A 23,532-nucleotide genomic window follows, 5' to 3' on the forward strand; every position below is an offset into this window, starting at 1 on the left:
TCGATGTAATTTATACGTTGCGTGGAATCGAATTACTGCGGGATCCGCGGAGAAAAAAAATCCTCTGAAAACCGCCAACGCCTCGAATTACTGTCGTTGTGTTTCAATGCGGAGGATGTAAAAGTGCGGGCGGATAGTCGATAAATAATGCGCTGACATCGAGCGAGTAAATCGTTACTAAATTCTGCATTTATTTTTATAGTGAAAAAAAAAATATAATTTATTGTTTTATATAAATATTAATCACTGGTAAAAGAATTTATAAGTGAAAATATTTATAGGCAGAGTGTTCACGAGTCACATTTTAATGGCTTGTGATTATGTCGTGTACGAAATGCAATTGGTATAAATTTATTTGCTCCTGATCTTAGTTGAAATCTCGGAGCAAGTATCTTTTTCTATTTTTTCTATATTTAATTTATCTTTATTTTTTTATTTTTTTTTTTTTTTATTTTTATTTTTCCTTTATAAAGTCCATATACGAAGATATATACAAATATACGAGAAAAGATCGTGGCTTTTGATTCCATTTGAGAAATTTGAAATATATATACGAGCGACTATTTCGATATCTCAAGCGTACTATAAACCATGCATTAAAAATTGTTCGCAACCTTATAAAAGTAGATTGCCTTCGTGGTGATATTTACATTTGCGAGCTTCGACGAGACTTTAAAATAAAGAGAAAGAATCAAAAACGACGAAGCGTGATTGCGAGGAAAAAATATCGGCGGTGTAACGAATTTAAAGAGCGGTGAATGAACTGGCGCGGTTATAAACATCACCAGTGCATGGGTTGAACCCGCGGGATGCTGCGTCCGATGCTGACTTTTAGCAGCAAAAAAATCCAATTATGATTTGTGCGATACCAAGATTATATCTTGGGAATTATAAGCGTGTGTTGATCGATAAAAGAAAATAGAATCGGATATTCTTTTTTTCGCTCAAGAGAATTCATTCTCCGCGAGAAAATTGATAAGGGATCGCAATCCGCAAGTCAAAAGCGTATTTTCATTCGATGTTTCTTTTTTTTAAATTAATTATAAAATTGATGCCGTTGAGAAACTTGAATAATTTTCATGAAATTTTATTTTATCGAAAGATCGTAATAAGTTTCAGAACATATCGCTCTCCATGTCATATTTCACTTTTTTAAAGAAACATCTGGGTTCGATAATTAATACTCGCTTTTAATAGAGAAAATTTTTAATGCACCTTTCATGTCGCTTTTATGTAACATACTACATTAGCTTCGTCGAGAAATTGATCGTGCGACGCGCAGCCGAGAGACACGACAAGAGAGAATAAGAGAGAGAGAGAAAGAGAGAGAAACTTGGTGCATTTCGTGCAGCGGGTATGCAGTAGTAACGCGTTTCTCCTCCCGCATCGTCCCACGTAAATTCACATATTCTCGAGACAACGATCTGCGATGCGAAACGCAATACCGTGTACCAACCGATGCATCGCTACAGTGTTGTTCGTCCCCTCGTTACTATATATCTATACTATAGCTATTAGCATTGCATTTCCGTCGGTGCAGCGGTGTAATGTCGCCGCATCATCGTCGTTTCGTTGCATCGGTAACATGGCTGAACGAGCACTTTTAATCCGGATGTTCCGCTGCCTTGGTGCGGCACTCAACATGATAACACATCCAGATTGCACCGCGCAATATTTTTCTTCTATTATTTTTTCTCGCGATATACGCACACGGTTAGTTCTGAAAATTCGAAGAGATAGACCGACGATGAATTCCGTTCAGGACACGTCGTCTTATCCTTTTTCCTTTCGGCTACTTTTTACCTTTCACATGTTTTATTGATTTTCTGTTCGCCGCGAGACGGCTAAAAATAATGTAGAAGATAAGGAGAATTTGTCTTTCGCGAAGGAACGTAGTTGTTTAAAGTCGCAAAAATCTTTCAAGCGCGAGAGGAAGAAGCTCGCTTCGACTTTTTCGCTCTAGATCCCGGAATATTCGGCTCCGGGTAGCAGTTGGTTTTCTACAAGCAACGTCATAAATTGTTACCTCGTTGGCTAGCGGTTTCGCCACCTACGGATATATCTTTTGAAGACAACGATTCGCAATTACCTTTCTTCTCTTTTGGATTTGTGTGCTTCCTTCTCTCTTTTCTCTTTTCAGTATTTCTTGTTCGCGGGCACGGAGTTACGAACAACCGTGGCCATTCCCGCGGGAATTCAGCGGATAATGCACTATTGCTCGTGCTTCGTAAATTCGCTCGTGGCGTCTTATAAACGCAGCACGCGCGAACGTGGGCTCTTTTGCTCATGATATCGCCGAAGATTTGTGCTATTTTCTCCCATTTTCTTTTATTTTCTTTTATTTTTTTTTTCGCCTCCACATAATCGCCGTTTTCGAAAAATGCAAGTACGTGACTTTAGACCTACGGCAGTATCATGCATATTCCAGTAGTGTGCGAGTCAACAGCGAACGCGAAAGCAAATAAGTCGCGTAGCTCTCGACGTTCCATCCAAGTTTCGCGAACGTCGAGGGAAAAGAGAGAAAACTATCGCGCCTCGATCCACAAATAACGTTACTCCGGACCTGCCCTTTTTTTCCATTTCCCTCGACCTCTTTTGCTTCGTGCGCTTCCTGCACGGCGGAATCCACGAGGAAAGATTTCGTTTGCGGCAGACGCGATCCGCGACTTCATCGGCTTTACCCTCCCAGAAGCTCGAGAATCTAGAGTCTTTTTTTAACTGTCGTATCGTGTTTTATTGCTCGCTCGACATTTCCAATATCGACATCTAGCTGTCTCATCCTGTCCGTGTACCTCTGCCTTTCTTCCGCGGATGGAAGCTCGGGACAGGATGCATCCGTCGTATCGTGATCGCATGGCGCTCGCTGAGTGCAGATACGAGCAGAACTAAATCGATATGCAAGTGCAAAATGCGATTTCACGTGTTTTCGAAGCGTCACGTGTACAATAATTGACGAGAAGATTGTTTAAAAATTTGCATACAATTTTATATTATCTGCAAATATACATGATATCGAGCTTCTATTTTATCATGTCATTATTGATTTTTATTTACGAACATTTATCGATACATTATTAATTATCTTTGAGTTTTTCTTTACATTATTTTGACAAATAGGACTTGATTTTTATTTGTAATAACGTAAAGTTTCAACGATGGCTTACGAGACTCTATATTTTCGAGCCTCGAAAACGTAGAATCGTAAGCTTATTCTCTTTGATAAACGCATTACGATGTTTCCTCGTTTGTTTCCACTTCCTGCCCTTCCATTTTCACCTGAAAGGATCGCGGTAACAAGTTGCGATACTAAATCGCGTCCCCGCATCGCCGGTTCCGTTCGAGCGAATAATCAGATACCAATCGAACGGATGCCGGTAAATAATATTAGCGAGTCGAGTGCAGCGGGAGGATATCTTTGTGTCGGCTTGATTCGATTTCGCGCTACATAAATTGGCACGATACAAATCCGTAATTCGCCATTGAGCTATTCGGCAAGGAGATTTGCGCTTGTTCCGGCAGGAAGTGGGATAATAAGTGGATTAATAAAACGCGAACTCGATGCAAATTCAGGCGCCGTCTTACGAAGCATAATTCCAGATTATCTCGTTGTTAAGACATACAATCGCGTTAAGTGCTGGCTTCGCGATTATTTGCCTCGAGTGTTTTCCTCCGTTACAAGGGATTTGCCGGCGAACTTTCTTTCAGTGCATTCTTTGAGAGCTCCTACGGCTCGATCGAGACAGAGAATGACGTTAAGAGAAGATTGAGCGCAACTTTCTTCATCTTTTCTTCGAATTAGCAAACTCAATTTTTGCAAATAATAATTGATTTACGGTCTAACTTTTATTGCTAAAACTATCTGTATTTATCATCGTCCGCTGGCCGCGATCCAGCGGATTATTACTAGAGAACCGAAGGAACAAAGTATTCTCTCTCTCTCTCTCTCTCTCTCTCTCTCTCTCTCTCTCTCTCTGGCTGTACGTGACCTGATTTCTTTCTCCCGCGAACAAAGGACAACGGAGGAGCGATTTATTTCAAAAGTCTCAATTGCCATCGTTAATTGCGCGGGATGTTGGCGATTCTTTCGCAGATATATGCAACTGACATTAAAAATTTAATTAAATAGAAATTATATCCGAATTGGATCAACAAGTATCTTCACTCGTACATAAGAATTATCAATCATAAATGTATAAACGGAAAATATATCTCAACAACTCAATTGTTCAGTGTCGAATGAAATGACAGATTTCATTCAGTGTTAATTAAACGAGATTGATTCGTCGAATGAGAACCGGCGAAAGTGTTGTGATTTTAAATCGTGGTCGCGGTCCATCTGCCATGAATAACTACTAAGCGGACGAAACGAGCGGAAGTGGAAGCGTGATTGGCCGAGCAGTTCGCCCCGCAATTCGTAGCGAGCAAAGCATTCGCGAGCGAAGCGTGGGAAGATTTCTGCTCCGGATGAGCCGACCTACGGTGGAGTTGAGAACGGAGGAATGCTCATCGGCAAGTTTTTCTCTCCCAAGTCTGTCTTTTCTTTATTTTCTTCGAGTTTTCTCGTAATCTATCTCGGCTTGTCATCGTACCGATGGATTGTCGCCGATTACATTCGTGAAAGCAATCCCAATTTTTCGCGATCAGCTGCCACACGTACCGATTTCGCGAAATTATCATTTTGCATCAAACTTCATTTCAGAATAATAATTGCAAAATGGAATACTTTACTACAATAAATGCATTTGAAGTGATGTAATTAAGATCGATGTCGTGAATTCGCGTAAAGATATAATATTTTCCAAAACAACAAAGCCAATAATTGAAAATAATAAAACATGACAGCGCTATCGATTTTATCGTACATTTTATTTATTTATTTATTTTTTTTATTTCTCACAAGATTTGATAACTTTACTTGGCTTTATAAACATAGTCCTCTTTCTTCGAAATAAATCGAAACTCGCAGAGCAAAATATTAAAAGAGCTGTCAAATGTTATGAATTATTGACAAGACATTTGTATCGACGTACTAATATATCGTCTTCGAAAAAGAGTAAAAGTTTCTTTCTAGGACATATAATCTCTTAAAAATCTCTTCACGAACAAATATTACATACAAGATGTAACCGAAAATTTTGTACAAACTTTGAGTAAGAAATATTTAAAATTTATATAATCTTTTTTTTATTCTTTCGGTGCGTAAAACTCACTCACTCACCCAAAGCTTGCAAAGACTTTTCAATCGCATCCTATATTTATACAAATGTGAATCTCGATAAATAAATAAATAAAAATTCTGCATTCTCGCGCAATTCGTTGTTGTGTAAGAGCTATGTTTATAAAGCGGCTCGCTTTTGTAATCGGCGGCATTCCCATTCCGAATATATGACACGAGCTCGATTCAATTTCGGCTAATTCGCCGCTGTTTTGATAAATACAGCGGCCGACTATGACAACTTCGACGTTCGGTCCCAATCTGCTCGTCGGACGATCGCAAAACGATCCGACGTCTCATATACGTTTTCGCAAAGCGCGTGTAGAAACGAACACGCGTCTGGGTATTTGCATATTGTTTTGACGCGCGATAAATATTTATGAGAATTCGCAGCGGGCGAACTCGTCTGTCTGCGTTGCACACGCGACCGGTAAAAGATTGCCGGTAATTTAGGCGATATCCCTATTTTCCCAGGGCGCGAGAAACGCTCGCGCCGCGTGTTCGCGAGGTTCTAGATCTCGTGGGAATAAAAGTAATATACATACCCGCTCGATAGATAATTGCGATAATGACTAGACGACGTTAGTTCCTACGCTATTTAACAGACAATAAATATGTATGAGAAAACGTCGTCTCTGTGCATGGATCGTATCGGTCGCTCGACTGTGAGCTGAAAACACTTTACTAACGATCAGGATCGCCTTAAGAGAAATGAATTATCAAAGATCGTATGAAATCAATGCAATGATATATAAGTAACAATGTTTTTTTGCTGTTCAAAGATTTCTTCTCAGGATTTTATCATTATTTCTTTTCAATTGAGACGGATTCAACGATACGTTATATTAATTCGTAATCAAGAACGAGATAAAAAAAAAAATTATTTGGAACATTCTATGCACGTTTGTAGAAATAGAAAATATCTGCGCGCGAAGGAAAAGCGAGGAATTTAAAACCTTCCATATTTTTCGGTGCACTTTATTCTCTATAATTTAGCCGCTTTCAGCTTTATCCGGCGTCCCTTTGCCAGGACTTAAACCGATCGCGAAAGAGCCGCGCGAGGAGAGACTTCTACGGAAAAGCCTCGATAACGTTTGCTTTCCATTTGTCGTACTTTTATTCGGCCTTGCTTCGGGATTTAATCGATTCGAAGACGGCGAGAAAATCTTAAACTCGCCCTCTTCTCTCGTCGTTTATTCACCCGAACACCTTAAGCCGGTTGCAGAGGCGTCTCTCTTTACGGGATGAAACGGGAACGCGGGACGCGACGAGTACCTTAAATGGCACGCTACGCTTTTGCCCGCTTTCAATGTCGTCCCCAAGAATGCACATCGCGCAATTAGCGTGTATTACCTCTTTCCCTCCGAATCGGTACCGGCGATTCAAATATTATTTGCGCAATTAAATGTTTGACGAGCGTTTGGCGCGATATTCCCTCGTTGTTTTAATGAAGAAATTATCGAAAGAAGATTATCTTTCGTATCGTTGTATATCTTTATTTTATAACATTCTAATGTTTGCAAGGAAACTATGAATTCTTTATTGACAGCTCGGTTGCCGTTTAATGCAAGTTTTACTAGGGATAGTGCGAGTAAGAACGACAAATAAAGAAATTTTATTTTTCGACGATTACGCTTTGATAAATTACGTTTTATTCGAAAAGAATTTTTCTCTCATCTTCGTTTTCCAACAGAGCAGATTAATTCAATATTTACTGGCTAAACATGTTACAAAAATCCTCTATAATAGTATGTATAATAGTTTGTATCGCTTTTTCAAGCAAGACTTCTTTTATTAGATTTCAGTTTACAAATGATGGATATGTACCTACTTCGTACAAAAAAAATTAATTTTACTTTATTTAAAAAAATATATATTTTTATTATTATATTTCTTATTGTTATAAGAATTAATATTGCACTGTTTCTTTTATGATGCCATGTTTTACTCCGGAAAAAGAGAGAGAGAGAGAGAGAGAGAGAATATATTTTTAATCAATTGCATATATTAAATAGACAATTTATCGCTGTCAACCTTTTAATTGATATAAAATACGATGCTGCAACACGCGACGGAGTTATACAGCGCGGCGATATATGAGCGCGCGATCAAACCGCATACAAGAGCAACGCGAATCTTCGGGACGTGATCGCGTTGCATCTCTCTCTATGTGCATCGCGAATGAATACCGGCGGTGAGCGCGCGGTTAGACGGATGTTCCGTTCGAGAGCGATGCACTCTATTCTTGTCCGTCCAATAACCGGCCTTCCTACTATATAAGCCACGGTAAGATATACGCGGTGCCCGCTGCCACTCTCTCCGTCTCACTCCGACATATGTCCACCGCTTACATCGGAGTAATTCTCGTCGGCATATAAATATATCGTCCGTCGCGGGCATGACTTTTGTTTTACGACCGCGATTCTTCTTAATGCAACTTCGCGCATCGATATACTATCGGCCGACGTATCGAAGAAATATCGCGTATCGAGAAATGTGCGCTATGCATATTTATCGAAACGAGAATTCAATCGGGGGTACTTAATCCTCGTATACGCTTTTCCCTCGAAAAGATTTTTGTCGAGTTTGTTGTCAAAAAATTAAATATGTATTTATTATATATATTTTCGTAAAAAAAATTAAATATTTATAATATATGTTTTTGTAAAAAATTAAATATTTATAATATATATTTTTGTAAAAAAATTAAATATATATATTTATATTTTTATATAATTCGTATAAACATATATTTATGCACAGAATTCTATTTAATTTCGCCACGGTATACCTACTATAATCTATAATGACTATGGAAAAAGCGAATATTACTTGGGATCTTTTCACGTCGTGTCATGTGCGTATAAACGTGCACGCAATTGCTCGTACGCTCGTACAATTGACATAACAAAGCCGCTTTATGATAAAAACGCGATATCAGCATGTGCATCTCTGTCACAGTCTGACATTGACTGTCATGTGAAAGAATCGACCGTAGCATTCGATTTACACGAAACCGGAAATGGCATTCGAAATCGAGCCACGTTCGATTAACTCTTAACTGGCCATTGCCAGACTTGTCACTTGTCAAACAGCAGCTTAATAAGTGTATCTCGTCTATATTTTTTTCTGTGCGTAATGATAGTGTCAATCTCGTCGATATAAAAATCAATTTTACAAATTATACATATTTACAATCGTAGAATCGTTACAAGATGATAAAAGAACAAGCGTTTCAGCATCGAGATCTGCCAATAAGATGAACGTTATTTCATAAATACATGGATATAGAAAATGATAAAAATAACTATAACAATTTAATGCAAAGATAATTATATTATAAATAATAATCAATCTCTTTTTAAAATCAAACTTTCTTTATCAAGTCGTTATCACATGTTACTGTAACGCATTCGTTGTTTAGTATGCTAAAGTATATCTCATAGACCGAAGCACTCTATTCCAAAACGCATTAACGCAATTCAGGCCGGAGTAACTCGGTTCGGATACTACTTGGTCGCAATTTTTCGGCAAATGTGTGGATGCGAATTAGATTCGCGCGAATAAAATCGGCGAGAGGCGATCGCTTTATCGACTACATACGGATAAAAGGCTCCGTTTTATGCGCGCGTTTCAACGCCGGATATCGATGCACAACATCGATCGATGGGATGCATCGAGGCCGATTAGCGTGACTAGCTAATCCTCCCTCTCTTTTCCCCTCCTCGCGTGGGATTGCACGAGCAGCTTCGTTGCTGGCAATTAAGAAGCAATTTAGCGCATCTCCTCGCGGCCTTTGGCATGTATGAGCTCGGATAAAGTATATGTATATGTATATGTGTGTGTTGCGAACTCTCTATGCCTTCAACTTATGCTTAACTATCGTCCGATAAGCGCATTGTTGCGTTTGGATCCGAAACGTGCGTGCCGAATTGCATTGCCTGTAACACAAATAGGGTTGCGCTCCAATTTATGTTTTTCATTTGTCAGGAAAAGGCGTAACAAGTGTTCGATCCAAGATGATTAACATGAAAATACACAAGTATCAATGCACGTAGTCTCCAAACTACTTGATATATATCTCGCTAATCATCTCTTTGGCTTTAGTTAGATTTTAATAGAATTTCAACTTTCTTTTACTTAGCGAGATACACAGGGTAAGGTACTTAACTTCACGACCTAAATTAACTCTGTTATGTGCAGTTATTGAAAAATTAATTCGATAAAAGTTTCACAGTTTCAGAGGAAAAATACACATGTAACAATTTCTTATGGCATGCATTTTTTATGATATTTTAACATTATATTCATCCTTTGAATATTATAATTATAAAATTCTACATATTTATGTTATCGTATATGGAAATTAAATTTCGCTAAACTTGATATTGTGATAATTTTATCTTAAGACTTTTATATGTAGAATGATAAATAGAATCGATTTATGTAAGGAAAAATATATGATCTTATTAAAAAATCGAGATAATATTAAAATATTATAAAAAAATGTATACTATAAAAAAAATCTCTTATATATATATCACATTTTTTCCCCGAAACTCTCTATGAAACTTTTGTCAAAATTATTTTTTGATAATTGCACGCATCATTTAAATAATAAAACGAAGTACTCCACTTTATGTTTAAGTGTCAAAATTGATAACAATGAGAAGTTGCTAACAAACACGTTTTTATCAATTAAAAAATTTTTTTTTTAAATTCGTTACTGATTTGTTATAGAAATTTAATAGAAGAGGGTCATTTGGACACACTGGATATAGCAGAGTTCCGAATAGATTTCTATATATTTATTTATCAGGGCACTGTGCCACGATAAAGTCTCTAACCAGCCGCGATAGGTACAGCATGTGCTCCGTTATATACCTTGTTTCACGATTCACTCAACTACGGCTATAACATAGTTGTCTTCTCTCCTTTTTTTTTTTTTTTTTTGCCGATCTAAATCGCGATATTTTCAATACCATTTGCACGAAATATTTGCACTCTCACGATTTTTAAATTTTTTATACATATATATGTATATATACATATTTTCTCATTTTTTAAGCATAATATTTCTATAAATTATTATTCACATAAATGAAATTTTGCCATAAAATGAAAATTTAACTTGATGGTAGATGCGTATAATCTTTGTAATTAAACATCACCATCTAAGAGATTTTGAGCTTTATCCGTTTAATGCGAAAATCGAGCTTAACGGAATATAAGAATTCAATAACTACGCGAATGGCGGGTAAAAGCGCTGTGAGGATAACTCTCTTCCGTTATGGCCCAATTTCGCGGCTCTTACATAATGCGGGATATATGTAAAGGCAGCTAATTTTACGTCGAGTAGGAGTATTCGCGTACGTACGGCGAGTAATACAATATACAGTTAATTCGCGTCGCGCATATTACGTGTCGCACTACTATGGCGAGCGTATCCTATGCATTATGAAACCGTGCTCATATTTGCCGTATTCTCTATCTATATAGAATCCCCGTAACTACCTACCTTGACGTCACTGTACAGTACAGTAGCGTCCCTTTTTTCTAAGCTTCTACCGCGGTAACCGCTTGCGCCGTGGTAGTATAAATATTCATAGCTCTCTAGCTCTATCCCTCATCGCCCATCTGCTTCTCTCTATTTCTTCTGCATTCTACAAGATGTTCCAAAACTACCGATCAAAGTTTCATACTTATCTACCAACAAAATTCACTTACGTTAATTTAAGAAAAATAGTTTTGCTCCTGGAGGGATAATTACCCGGATATACCTGATATGTGCAAATTTATAGCGAGCTATATCTATTTAACTAATCCACTTGAATCTAGAATGCACTATCTATTAAAAATAAATTGAGATTTATATATATATATATAAAAGAATATATTTTTTAGATAACTGCAAAATGCTGCACACTCGTTTTTTATTCCCTTTTTATCTCTATTCTTTTCTGTTTCGATTCTCTCCGATCTCATTTCACTACAGTAATCTATATCTACAACCGTAGGCAATTTTGGGGAGAAATCGAGGCAGAGAGAAATGGGAAGATAGAATGTTCAAGTAGAGTGGAAGAGAGAGGAAACGAGAGAGAGAGAGAGAGAGAGAGAGAAACGGCAATTAGCTGATCGTCATTAGACCAGCCACCGACGCAAAATAAATTTCCTCGCCGCTAATTGAATTTGGACATGGTCAAATCTATCCTCCCACGTGCGCGCATCCACGGTAAAAGGAACGATTTACTTTGCCCGTGCATAGCGAAGGGAAACTTGGCCGACATGTCTTTCCGCGCCACTCGGTACGTGGCGCTAGAATATATTACGATCATACGGTTGCTCGCGGTGATTTCGCGGCCGTTCTGCTTTTACCTTCCTTTATTTGCTCGCCGTTTCTGCATTTGTCCGCCTGGAATCAACTCCGTGTATTTATTTGAAGAAAAAACTCTGCGAAAGACGACGTTGTCCCTGTATTAATTTTCGCACTTTAATCGCAAATTATTACGTATATATATATACATCTGGACAACTCGTGTCACACTTGTCTGCTATTATTAATTAATATGAAATGCGAAACTGTTGGCAGAAATCCTCTCTGTTTCAAAAATGTTCTAAAACTATTATAAATTTTTTAACCGTTTAAAAAAATTACAGAGAAAACGTTATAATATATTTTAAATTGTTTTATTTCGAGAAATTTAATGTGAGATAACTGACATTATCTGTGTCAATCTATCTGTCGCAACTATTGTAAAATATGCGGCGACATCTCGTCTGGAACGAAAAGATTTCAGTACCGTTTGCATTATCGTATCGTCAGTCACGGATCGTCGATTCTTCCGGTCAGGCTTTCACCGTTAAAACTCATCCTGGATGCTTCATCGTGCGAGACTGATTGTTCTCTGGCGTTCATTGTTCTGGGCTGACAAAAATCGAACAGGTCGATTAAAGTCGCGGCCTGACCGCGAATTATGCGTTTTCTAATGTAACGATAAGACTGTGCTAGATTTAATTCCCGAAATGGAAATTAATTTGATTAACTTTGCAATTTTTACGGATCAATTTTTTTTCGAAAATGTAGCGTTCCCTTGAAAGTTAGGATATGACAGATATCAAATGCCAATTCGATTGTTTATCATCCTGTTTAATATATAAAGATCACTCTTTCTTTCTTTTCTTATTTTGTTTTTGTATAATTCTTTCATTTTATGCTCATTAAATACTAATTGAAGCAATCAAATGCTAGCAATATAAAATGCGCAAGTAATTGTAGCATCATTCAGTCGATAAGTTTCGCGAGATGATTCTTGTTATGAAAAGCCCAAGTTTAAGATAAGAAACTTTATTCAATGTATCGTTGAATCTCTCACTGAAATCAAAATAATTATAAAAAAAACTATATATATATATACGATCTCAAAATATAAATTTATACGAATTTTACTCATATAAAACGTGCTAAAGCACTCTATTTATTAAAACAACATGCATTTTAATTCGTTGTAAAAACAATATTTTTGCTGCAATTTGCGTCGAGCGCGTTTTTTTGACCTTAAACAAAAATGTCACGCCCGTTTACGCGACAGGGCACCGGCAGTGTTTAATACGCCTGAGAATGAAAATAGCGCACTGGAAAAACGAGGGTGGCTGGAAATTGCTGGGCGTATTCTCTCGCGCGGAGGAACTCGCCTTGGCTGGCGCCTAATGCAACCGTAACGCAATAATTACGCTGTCGGAGGGCGCGCTAATTAAGGTGAGAAGCGGAAAAAAAAGTAAAAGGCGTTTAACTTTTCTGCCGTCGTTAGTTTTAAAGTTCGCGCACTTTCCAGTTTTTCTCGTCGCCTGTCATTCGCGCGCACACGTGAACCCCCGTCCCTTTTTTTCTATCGCATCTAGATTAAAATTGCGTACGGTGTAAGTTACTTTTTGGCCAATGATATCGGGTTAATGAGTCGGTTTACCGTAACGTCCGCAGAGGAATCAAGATGGAGAAGTAAAGGAATGCGAAATTGAATTAATATTCGCTGATTGAAGTTGCATTATATTGATTGTAGCTCTTAATGATTAATTTTTTTTCTACAAGTAAAAAATTTGTTATATATGCAAATAATGATTAGATTCCCAGAGATTAAAATTATATTTATTATTATTGTTATTATTATTATTATTATTATTATTTTAATTTCTGTATTAATTATTTATTAATTATTAATTATTTTAATTATTGTTATTATTTTTTTACGATCTTTTATTGTTTAAATGTTATTATGTTTTTTGATGAGAGACATAAATTATTTAAAAAATATCGGGAATTAAAGGAAGATCTATCAACGAATTTTTTGTCGTTGTCGAAAGTTATGCATTTCGATCGGATTGCATCAGAGTCGTCACACCTACGCGACGCGTCGCGCGAGGTCGAACAAACTTTTACCCGGATATCGCTCGGCGGCTCGAATCCCGCGACAATAGACAGAACCCGCCCTCGCGTATATACATTTACGTTTACGTCATAAATCCCGACGTTGCGGCAAAGAGGCAACTCGGAAAGTGCCACGAGATCATTCGACGCCGCGCTACGCGGCATCTCGCGACATTTCCTTCCGCGCGAGAGGGAAAGAGCTCGTTCTCCATTCCGGCAGGAATTATCATTCATCTGCGCGAAACTTTTGACAGAGCCGCCGAGAAAAGGATCCACGACCCGAGTTTGGCGCTTCGCAATTTCTCCCCGCGCGAGGATGGAAGACGCGGGATGTATCTGGAGAAGGAGGACGCGGGACGCGCGTCGTTTTGATAAAACAAAATTTTCAAATGGGTTTCTCGGTAATTAGTTTCACGAGACAGCCACTCGTGCCCGGATTCCTGAGGAGATACGCGCCATCGAGAGTAAATTAGACATGATACAAAGCTCCGAAGAGGAAAAACACTCGCAGGAAATTGCAAATCTGATGTGGATGCAGCGCACAGTGAAATGGATGCGACGCGGAATAATATAAAAATAAAAATTCTCCCGGGTAAGAAGGAACATTAGATCCAACGAGAGATTCTCAAGGCCGATATTATATTTAATTCATGCGCCTCGTTATCCGGAGATGGTACAATGGGTCGCTTCGTAATTCGTATTTACGGGTCTCTGTTCGACCCTTCGCGAAGATCGATCGAAACGCATCAAGGAGAGAAGCAGGAAATATCGGTGACTCGGTCGTTCCCGTCGATATATCTTGAACGTCTTACTGCTCTCTCCATTTACTTCGATGTCTGAAATGGTTTTCCCCTCTGCTACTAATATTAGCCGAAATATAAATTCTGTCATATCGGACAGCAACTAGAATACAGAGTGATCTCACTTAATCTTTAACGTACACTCTTTATTTTAATTAAATTAAAAATTAAACCAGTCTATTATAATTTCCATTATTAAAGTGAGTGGCACTCTTTCAATTGGATGTGAAAAAATTGGAGACTTTTATGAAATAAATTAGGAGTAAACAAAACCTTGTCATATCCCAAATGAATATCGTGCATCTAAATCTAAATCTAAAAAAAATAGTCAAGCCAATGAATGTCCACTTTGAAATTGGGCACCAGGAGATCGTATACGACAGCGAACTCGCGCGTAATCCCGAACAAGCCTGACGATAAACACTCGTTTCTAGAGAGACAACAATATAAATTATTTTTCCATCGTGAAGCACAGTGTCGTTACTCGATTATCTTCCCAGAATGAGAAATAAGACGTGATTCAAAATACATCGTAAATTGCATTTAAATCCATTTGTCTATTTAATAATAATTTTGCTATTTTTTCGCGTATAATACAATTATATTTTTATATTTATATTGTATGTTTTAATATGAAAAATATTGGCACATCGCTAATGTGAATTTTTTTTCAACAAAAAATATATATATATTTTGAATTTAATTTAATTTTATTTTATTTTATTGTGTTTTATATTTATTTAATTTTATTCTATTTATATCTGTGACTTTCTGCGTGTGTGATAATTCTGGAAAAATATAATATTTCCATGATTTTATTCTTCAATTTATATAGATCGATTTCTTTCTACGGAATGTGAGCCAATTCATTCGCGACTTTATCGTTCTAGTCTTCTCAACGTAAGTTACTTCATCAAAAGATATGGTTATATTCGCGCCAAGTTCATGTGCAGTAAAAACTATGAGCGATATCTTCTCTAAAGTTTTAAAGAGACAATTTCTCTTTTGCTAAAATTACTCTATCATTGTTTGTCACTTTTTACCGGTATATTCTAACAATGAAAAACATTTCCCCTATTATTTTTTCATTTATATATCTGCGGATTTAAATTTTGATTTCTGTATTTTCTAATAAATAATAATAAATAATATTTTATTACATGTATAATATACAATGTGGTGCCAGTAAATGGCTAAATCAATATATACATCGGTAGGACATTGTTAATAATAAGCTCTCTGTTTTATGAGCTTTGTATGTATGCGAAATAAATTGATGTACAACCATCCATTGTATGCAGAATAAATCGACGGATGATTATAAATATTCCAAAATTAATATAACGCGATTACTTGTCTTGATCTATGCATTTCGAGGCAATAGATCTATGAGATAATATTCATATATTTATCTCTATAATCTTTTCATTATTAAAGTCAAAACGCGGAATATATATCTGAATCCAGAGAATTTTAGACAAAATTTGAAGAAATAATTATTGCCTGTAAACTTTGCAGCGAAACAATGATTCCGCGCAATAATTTCGCTGTCACTTTAATTTCTACTTTAAATAAATATATCATGAGAAATATTTACTTTGATAAATAACCATCTCTATTCAAAACAGGAATTAAAGTGATAGAGAATGGGAATTATAATCAATTGTTTCATTGCGATATTTACGGAGGCGCGCAGTAATTAGCTCTTTAAATGTAATTAATCTAAATATATTTTGCATTTTGAATTTTTCGTCATTTAGGTGTAATTTTCAGATTGAGAACGCGCGCAGCATCGGATGATAAATAAAATAACGAAAAGGTATAATAATCCCTATACCAATCTCATTTTTCAGATTTGTGAAGAATATTTCGCATAAATTTAGTTACGTTACATATTTTATGACGACAACATATTTTTTATATTATATAGTATTCGGCTTTTTGTTTCGAGCGGCGTAAGGTAAGGATGGGTACAGCGCGCTATTGTTTACCTGCCGTGATCTTGTTGTCAGTTGTGTTACTAGACTCAAGCAAGTAGGCAGCAATGTGTAAGCCGCTCTGTATATCCGTTATATTACTCTACGAAACACACGTGTGTATTCTCTATAAGAATTATAATATTAACGATTATCACACAATCCGCATAATTGATTAACTATCGCGACGACGTTGATATCGATTGATTAATTAATGAAAGAAAGATTGTTTCCTTGCATTAAACTTTTTATATATTATCTTCTTTGAAAAAGATTTAATTTTGATTTCTTACTTTCGATAGCGTGTGAAGGTGTTTATTTGAAATTTCATCGATAGAAATAAAATCGTACAACAAGAGGGTAATTTCTCTCTCAATCTCCATGGTTCGAGTTTTGTTTTCATCATGTGTTACGCTCCCTGGAAGCTTATTAACACGACTGATACCAGTAGAATTTACACGAGCTTCTCTCATATCAGTTATGAAACGCGCGAAAGTAAATTGATAATGCAAAATAGTCGGGATTATTGAAGTGGAATATATAAAAGCTTATTATAGAAATCTTATGTGGAGAATAATAGTTTCATATTGTTTATATAATATAATAATAATAATATACATATTAACGTTAATAATAAAATAGAAAACGTATGAATTTTCTATGGATGAATGAAATATTTCTTACGAAAAGTTATGATGAATTTTTACGAAGTTATCATTCTGGAAATTTTTTGTAAAAGATATTAAAATATAAGTTAATAAACTCTAGCGCAATACGGGGACGCAATAATATCTCATCTAGCGGAGACAAAGTTTCGCGGTTGTTACCGTCTTAAATCTCCACCGAGTTGAAAATCGTCGACAAAGATTTCCGCGCATAGCTCTCCGGAACGCTACGAAAGAAAGAATGGAAAAAAAAAACGGCTATAGATCTCCCTTATGAGTTCTGCTGTCGCGGTACATAAATCAGAAGCCGACTCGCAACCCCGTAAGAATTTATCGAGTCTAAACGCCCACGTAATGCAATCCCCTTCCTGCTTTGTCGTCGAGATATAAATATACCGGAATAATAAAATATCTGTGATTTTTGTTTTCTCGATGCCATATACATCTCGCACGCGATCCTTAATCCCCTCTAATCCCTTGATTGGATTTATAATGGAAAATGGAGGAAGCAAATCCGTCTCTCTTTTTATATATTGTATATCAAATCGATTTGTGAGATAAACAATGAAGATCTCAGAGTTATAATCATTTTATCTGTACATTTATACATCTGAAAAAAAAAATATATATATATATATATTTAATTAAATGTTGTTTAATTCTGAGAAAACTTTTCAATAATATTTTTAATACCTTGAAATAACATTTGATCTTTTCATATCATATTAAACTGAAAATAAAATTGATACGATATATGAAATATATTAGGATTTAGGCGCTAAATAGAAATGTGAATAGAAAGCGCAGAGAGAGAGAGAGAGAGAGAGAGAGAGAGAGAGAGAGAGAGAGAGAGAGAGAGTGGAGCAAACCGAATTGTTTAACCATTTTGTTATATGCTATCGCCGTTCATCGCGTTGAACGTAAAAGCGTATTGAATCGAGAGAGGGGAACAGAAATTGAAGTGGCGAACGTTTAATCGGTCGCTTACAATGGACGTGAATTTATTCAGATTGAGGCATTGCTATGCAAAAATAGTCTAAATCCCTTTATTTTACAACGAAATTGCAAATTATTAATTCTTTTAACACGCGCAGCTCGTCGAAATATTGAATCATTAATCGCGTAATCGGATAAAATGGATTTATATAAAATTAATATGAATTAATTATATATATTTTGTGTACATAAACATATTTAAAATATATATATATTATATATATTTATAGAAAATTATATAATTTAAATAAATATTATAAATATTATAAATAGATATAATAAATATTACCGTGTCTAATAATCAGTAGTAACTTTGCGAAACGCAAAGAATTTCAAGATTCTGCATTTTTATTTACTCTCTCGGTGAGCGCTTCTACCGGGATTATTTGTCGCTGTACGTTATTTCGCGTATGACGATCGTATCGTGCTAGATATTTCAGAAGCGGAAGGGTCACGCTTATATGCGAAATGAAAGGTCGACATTTTTTTCCATCGGGTTCTCACCCCGATGATTCGCGCGGGCGCGTATAATTTTTGACGGCATGACGCGGCGAAAAGGGTACGCGACAGATCATCTCTCGCTATCTCTCTCTTTACGCCCGTACGAACGTCACGATGCATAAATCAATGGTAACGTGGTTGAACACGGCGTGGATTTATCGAACGCGTCTTTCCCCGTCCGTAATGATAAATTATGACGATCGAATGACGACGGGTCGATCCCCAACGAGAGGGTGACGACGCGCGCGTGTGTGCACAGGGTGACGTGTAATATGGGGTGCGCTTTGGGAGTCGTTTTCGGATGGAATAGAGAGAGAGAGAGAGTACCGACAGCGACCAGCATGCGGGGGCTGTTATATGCTCATCGTTTACTCGCCAGCCGCCAATACGGACTTTCCGTATAATGGCGTCATCCCCGAGGCGAATAACGAGCGGTTATAGGCACTGCGTTACATAAATATAAGTTTGCGAGAACGTTTACCTGTATGATAATGCACTTTTCTTTGGGGTGAATGTTAACAAACGCGCTAAGTTTAGGTGTTTAGCGAGAAACAAATAAAATGCGAAGAATTTATAGAAATTTATATTAAACTTATCTCTAAGCTTTTCGAAATGTTAGGGATTATCTTAGGATCAATACTTTAGTAATTAATATCTTAATAAAATATTTTGATAAAATATTTTAATATTTTAATTAATATTGTAATAATTTTTCTCTATCGAGTGAAAAAACAATTGCTTGCATATAATAATATACGACACAATAATACAACGATAACAATAGCAACAATCCATCATTGACGCATCAATGAGCGACAGCTTTTTATTATTAATATTAGGATACTATAATCGTGGCACACTAATTAGCATCATTACTTTTTTTATTTATTCTATTATTCTTTGTTCTGGAAATTCTTTTGATATACAAATACATTAATGTCTGCGACACAATTAAGGATCTAATTCCCGATCGATTGGCGCGGAAATGTGAAAGATTATTTCCAATATATGGGACCGAACGTCGAGGAATGTCGAGCATTCGAAAATCTCGATATTTCTTATGGGAGCATTTGGCGTAATGTGTCAATTTCAGATACGTCCGCGACAGGGGCACATTCGGTGAAGAATCACGAATCGCGAAAATGAGCGCGGTCGTAGAAAACGGCGCGGACGCCTCGCGGAAGTCGCGCGGCGGCGTTTTCTCGGAGGCGTTCGCCAAACGCGCGCAGCCCCTCGAAGAAGGTAAGTCCGACGACAGTCCCTGATCACTCCTGGGTAAGATATTACACGGGATTCCCCGCTCCTGCTTGAGGAAGGAAAGATAAACATCGTATGCGCAAGGTTTCAAGCCTTACGTCCGCCGTGCGAAGCTTCTGCCGGAAATCCGTGACACTTGCGCGAGCTTATCTCGAAAGTGATGTTAATCAAGCTAAACATACACCACGTCACGTTCCACTTTATTAAATAAACGCGATTCTTAATTAATTACAATATATTTGTCATATTTATTTAATTGTGTCGCACTCTCTTAAATGGATCTAATATAAAGTTGTCAACGACGAACAGTGAAGAAGTTACAAAATGGTCTCAGTTATACATAAGTATAGCACTGAAAATCAGTGAAATCTCATTGAAAGAATTCGTGATATTTTGAAAAAAAAAATATATCTTATAATATTTTATATAAGATAAATTTATAGCAATATATTTTTTGAAAGAAATATTTGAACTTCATCAAAAGTTTTGTTCATTTTCTTCTGAATTTATTACGTTTTAGGAGAAAAAAATTTAACGTGTATATAATTCTAAATATTAGTTATATGTCATTTTATAGTCATTTCAGACATGTGTGTATTTTTCTAAAAAAATCTAAATAAAATCAATCTTTAAAATAATTAAAAAATTCTTTAAAAGCTACATCTTGCAAATATCACTTGTTTTTTAATGAAATCTTCCTGTCATAATCAATAGATATAATCAAGGGAAGACGGAGAAGCAAATTGTGAGTATTTCACTGATTTTCAGTGAAATATGATTCTTAATGAAAACTTGTGTCATTGCGTTAATCACTGGCATTTTCACTGATTCAATTTAAGAGATGCCATTATCATATGTTATCACTTTTGGTACTTTAAATGTTCCATCGTTACTACGATTTTAGATCGCGTAGATAACAGCTTGCATGAGATATATTTTAAAAGATTTAATTATTAGATTAGATTATTTATTTTTATTTATATATATTTTATATCGTATATAATATATTATAATTACCACTTTATTACACCATTTAAATAATACATATCATGTCTACTTCTATTCGTATTACACATGACGTTCCCCGATAAGAGTTCGATATACATTCAACCGGTGTAATAGGCCATAAAGAATCTCGCTCCCGTTGAATAGACACCATAATATCGGCACGGATCGCACATCAGGTTATTCCTTGTAGTTGCCGTCTGACTGCGACTTCAATATATCTCCAATCGAGACAGCACACGTGTATCGATAAAAAAGGGAAAAGAAGAGAAACCGAGAGAGAAAAGTATCTCGTGTTTAAAAGCTGTAAGAGATTCTTTCCAATTCACAGTAGCAAATCGATATATAAAATAAACTAGCATCTCTTTTTTTTCCTCGATATTCGAGAGCGATATATTTCTAGCTTATTTAAAACGAATGAATTTCCGGGCGCGCGTACACCGGCGAAATTGTCCGCATTTATAAAGGATCATCCCGACGGCGATTCTCGCAGGTGCGCCGATTTCGCCGTAACTCGAAGCTTCATACAGTCGTAGAATCCTGTTCTAATTGGAGGGAGAATATTTGCCCCGCTTACACTTTGCTTGTAATTCAAAACATCGCTAATCCATTAATCTCGTTTCTCCCACGCGCTCCCGTACGTAAGTCGGACCAGTAAGCTACGCACTTCGTCGGATATGTATTAAGTGCAAACTTAATTCTCCCGCTACCTGTGTTTACGTGGATTACACGATTGAGCTCGTTGCAATACCTCGGGCTGCATCTGGATACAATCGGAACACGCGATATGTTGCGTTTGATACTTTATTAAAAATTCTCGGTCACCTTATATAATTGATTAAAACAGTGAGATTTTACTAAAAAAAAATATGTAATAATTGTATGTATTTGTAAGATGTAGCTTTTTAAAAAATTTTCTACTTGTTTGAAAATTTATTATTTTTCTTAGAGAAACATATATATATCTGAGATAAAATAGATGTAACTAATATTCAGAATTATATACAGATTTTTTTTTTGATTTTTTACTTACCGTTGCATTAAAAAAAAAATACTTTTATAACGTAAGGGAGAATTTGCGTATCGATACGAGGTAGTTTATCCAATGTCAATTTTCATTAATTTTCCGATAAGATTCGCTCTATAATCTGCGCGCGATTTTAATTTTTATTACCGGTCGATCATTAATTTTCCTCGACGTCGAGAAAGTTAGAGAATTGTACGACGTGATAGATAGCGGTCGATTCGGGAGGTTGCATCTCGGTTATCCCGGAAGCTGGAATGATACGCGGTCGCGGTCATGATTTGCGACCGCTGCGTTGCACTTTTCAAACGAGACGCGAAACAAAATCCCGCTTGATATATACGTAATACACGCCGGTCTAACCATCGGTTTAGCGCATTACTTGCAGCCGCGATTCGTGCGATTTCTCTAATATAATTAGATCCACGGCTTAAACCAACACTTCCCGTCATAAGCCGTCCTTTTCCGGTAACGTTACTCTACCGGATTACATATCATTTTATCTTACAAACCGAAACGGAGCTCCTGTTTCGCATTAGGGAGCCCGGTCGTACGATATCGATAGTTTCGAGTCGGTGTAAAAGCTCATAAAGAATCCCGCTTCCGACACACGAGAGGCGCATAATATCGGAATATGAGTCGTATTTTAGCGCGACTCCACCGCCGAGGAAACCAGGAGGAGACGTATCTCTCTCCGTGTTCGTAACGTAGACCTAATATACCCCCGAGCTGAAAGGTCTATCCAGGATCACGTGAGCTAGCCGTATGCACTTTGGCGCATATACACCCACCCATCACACGAGATCGTTGCACGTGTGTGCGGGCAATCCTCGTATAGACATCGCGCGAGATATTTCAACGCGGTCGTCTACTTTCGCGAGGAACACGTTTCGCTTGATGCGTCGCACACGAGATTTAACGTCTCGGCAGCTCGTGTCGACGAGCTGATCGATTCGTCAAGTCCTAAAAACTTGTGAAACGAACATGTGTCTCATTGTTCGATTTTACAATAATTTATTGTGATACATAATTTTTTTCTTTTTTCTACAAAATGAAAAATTTCTGAAATAAAATTTCATACACGAGATATATAATTCTTTGACATTGCTGTATCACTCATTTTCTTTTGCCGATAAAAATATTTTTGATCGTTAGATATTTTCAAATTTATTTCACAATGCTATTTAAAGAAAAAAAATTATTTATTTTTTTTTATTCGCATTTATAACAGTTTGACATATGTACTTTTTGCGAGGAATATATCTTCTGGAAAGCGCGAACGATTACATTTAACCCCTGACGCGGAAGTATCTTCCCTCCGTAAAAGGGTGCAATTGTTTAGTGGAGAGAATTGTCGGTACACGAGGCGCTATAGAGTTTCCTCCTTTTACTTAAGACGGTAACGATCGCGCGAGATTATTCGGTGAGGGTGTTTGACGTTTCTGATGTGAGTGCTCTTTCTATCGTGTATTTAAAGAACTGCTACAACCTCGAGATCAGACTTTCGTGAAAAAAGAGGTCTCTTTCTCTTTGCTGATCTATCCGTTTGAGCGTGTTTTTTTTCTGCTCATCCGCGATCAATTGGCTTAAAGATGACGGACGAATATCTAAGCTGACGATATAGCTAATCGTTTAATCGAGGATATTGAAAGGGCTTTTTTTTCTATTCTG

General features: G+C 36.7%; 1 protein-coding gene across 10 annotated transcripts in view; it reads left to right on the forward strand.

The window, feature by feature from the left end:
• Liprin-gamma overlaps window positions 1-23,532 on the forward strand; it is a 128,243-nt gene that overhangs the window by 51,907 nt on the left and 52,804 nt on the right. For 3 of the 10 annotated variants that reach the window (XM_070313095.1, XM_070313094.1, XM_070313102.1), the window contains exons 1-2: window positions 3,799-4,509; window positions 19,669-19,817. The exons of 4 other annotated variants lie outside the window; for them this stretch is intronic. In XM_070313095.1, coding sequence (XP_070169196.1) covers window positions 19,718-19,817 — 100 coding nt within the window. In that variant the 5' untranslated portion in view covers window positions 3,799-4,509; window positions 19,669-19,717. Of the gene's footprint in view, window positions 1-3,798; window positions 4,510-19,668; window positions 19,818-23,532 lie in introns of those variants that run through there. 3 more of the 10 variants (XM_070313098.1, XM_070313099.1, XM_070313093.1) reach the window with 2 other exon arrangements.

Source organism: Polyergus mexicanus, unplaced genomic scaffold (assembly GCF_030449975.1).
Source record: "Polyergus mexicanus isolate NDT 795.1 unplaced genomic scaffold, iyPolMexi1.0 SCAF_23, whole genome shotgun sequence".
Lineage (NCBI taxonomy): Eukaryota > Metazoa > Arthropoda > Insecta > Hymenoptera > Formicidae > Polyergus > Polyergus mexicanus.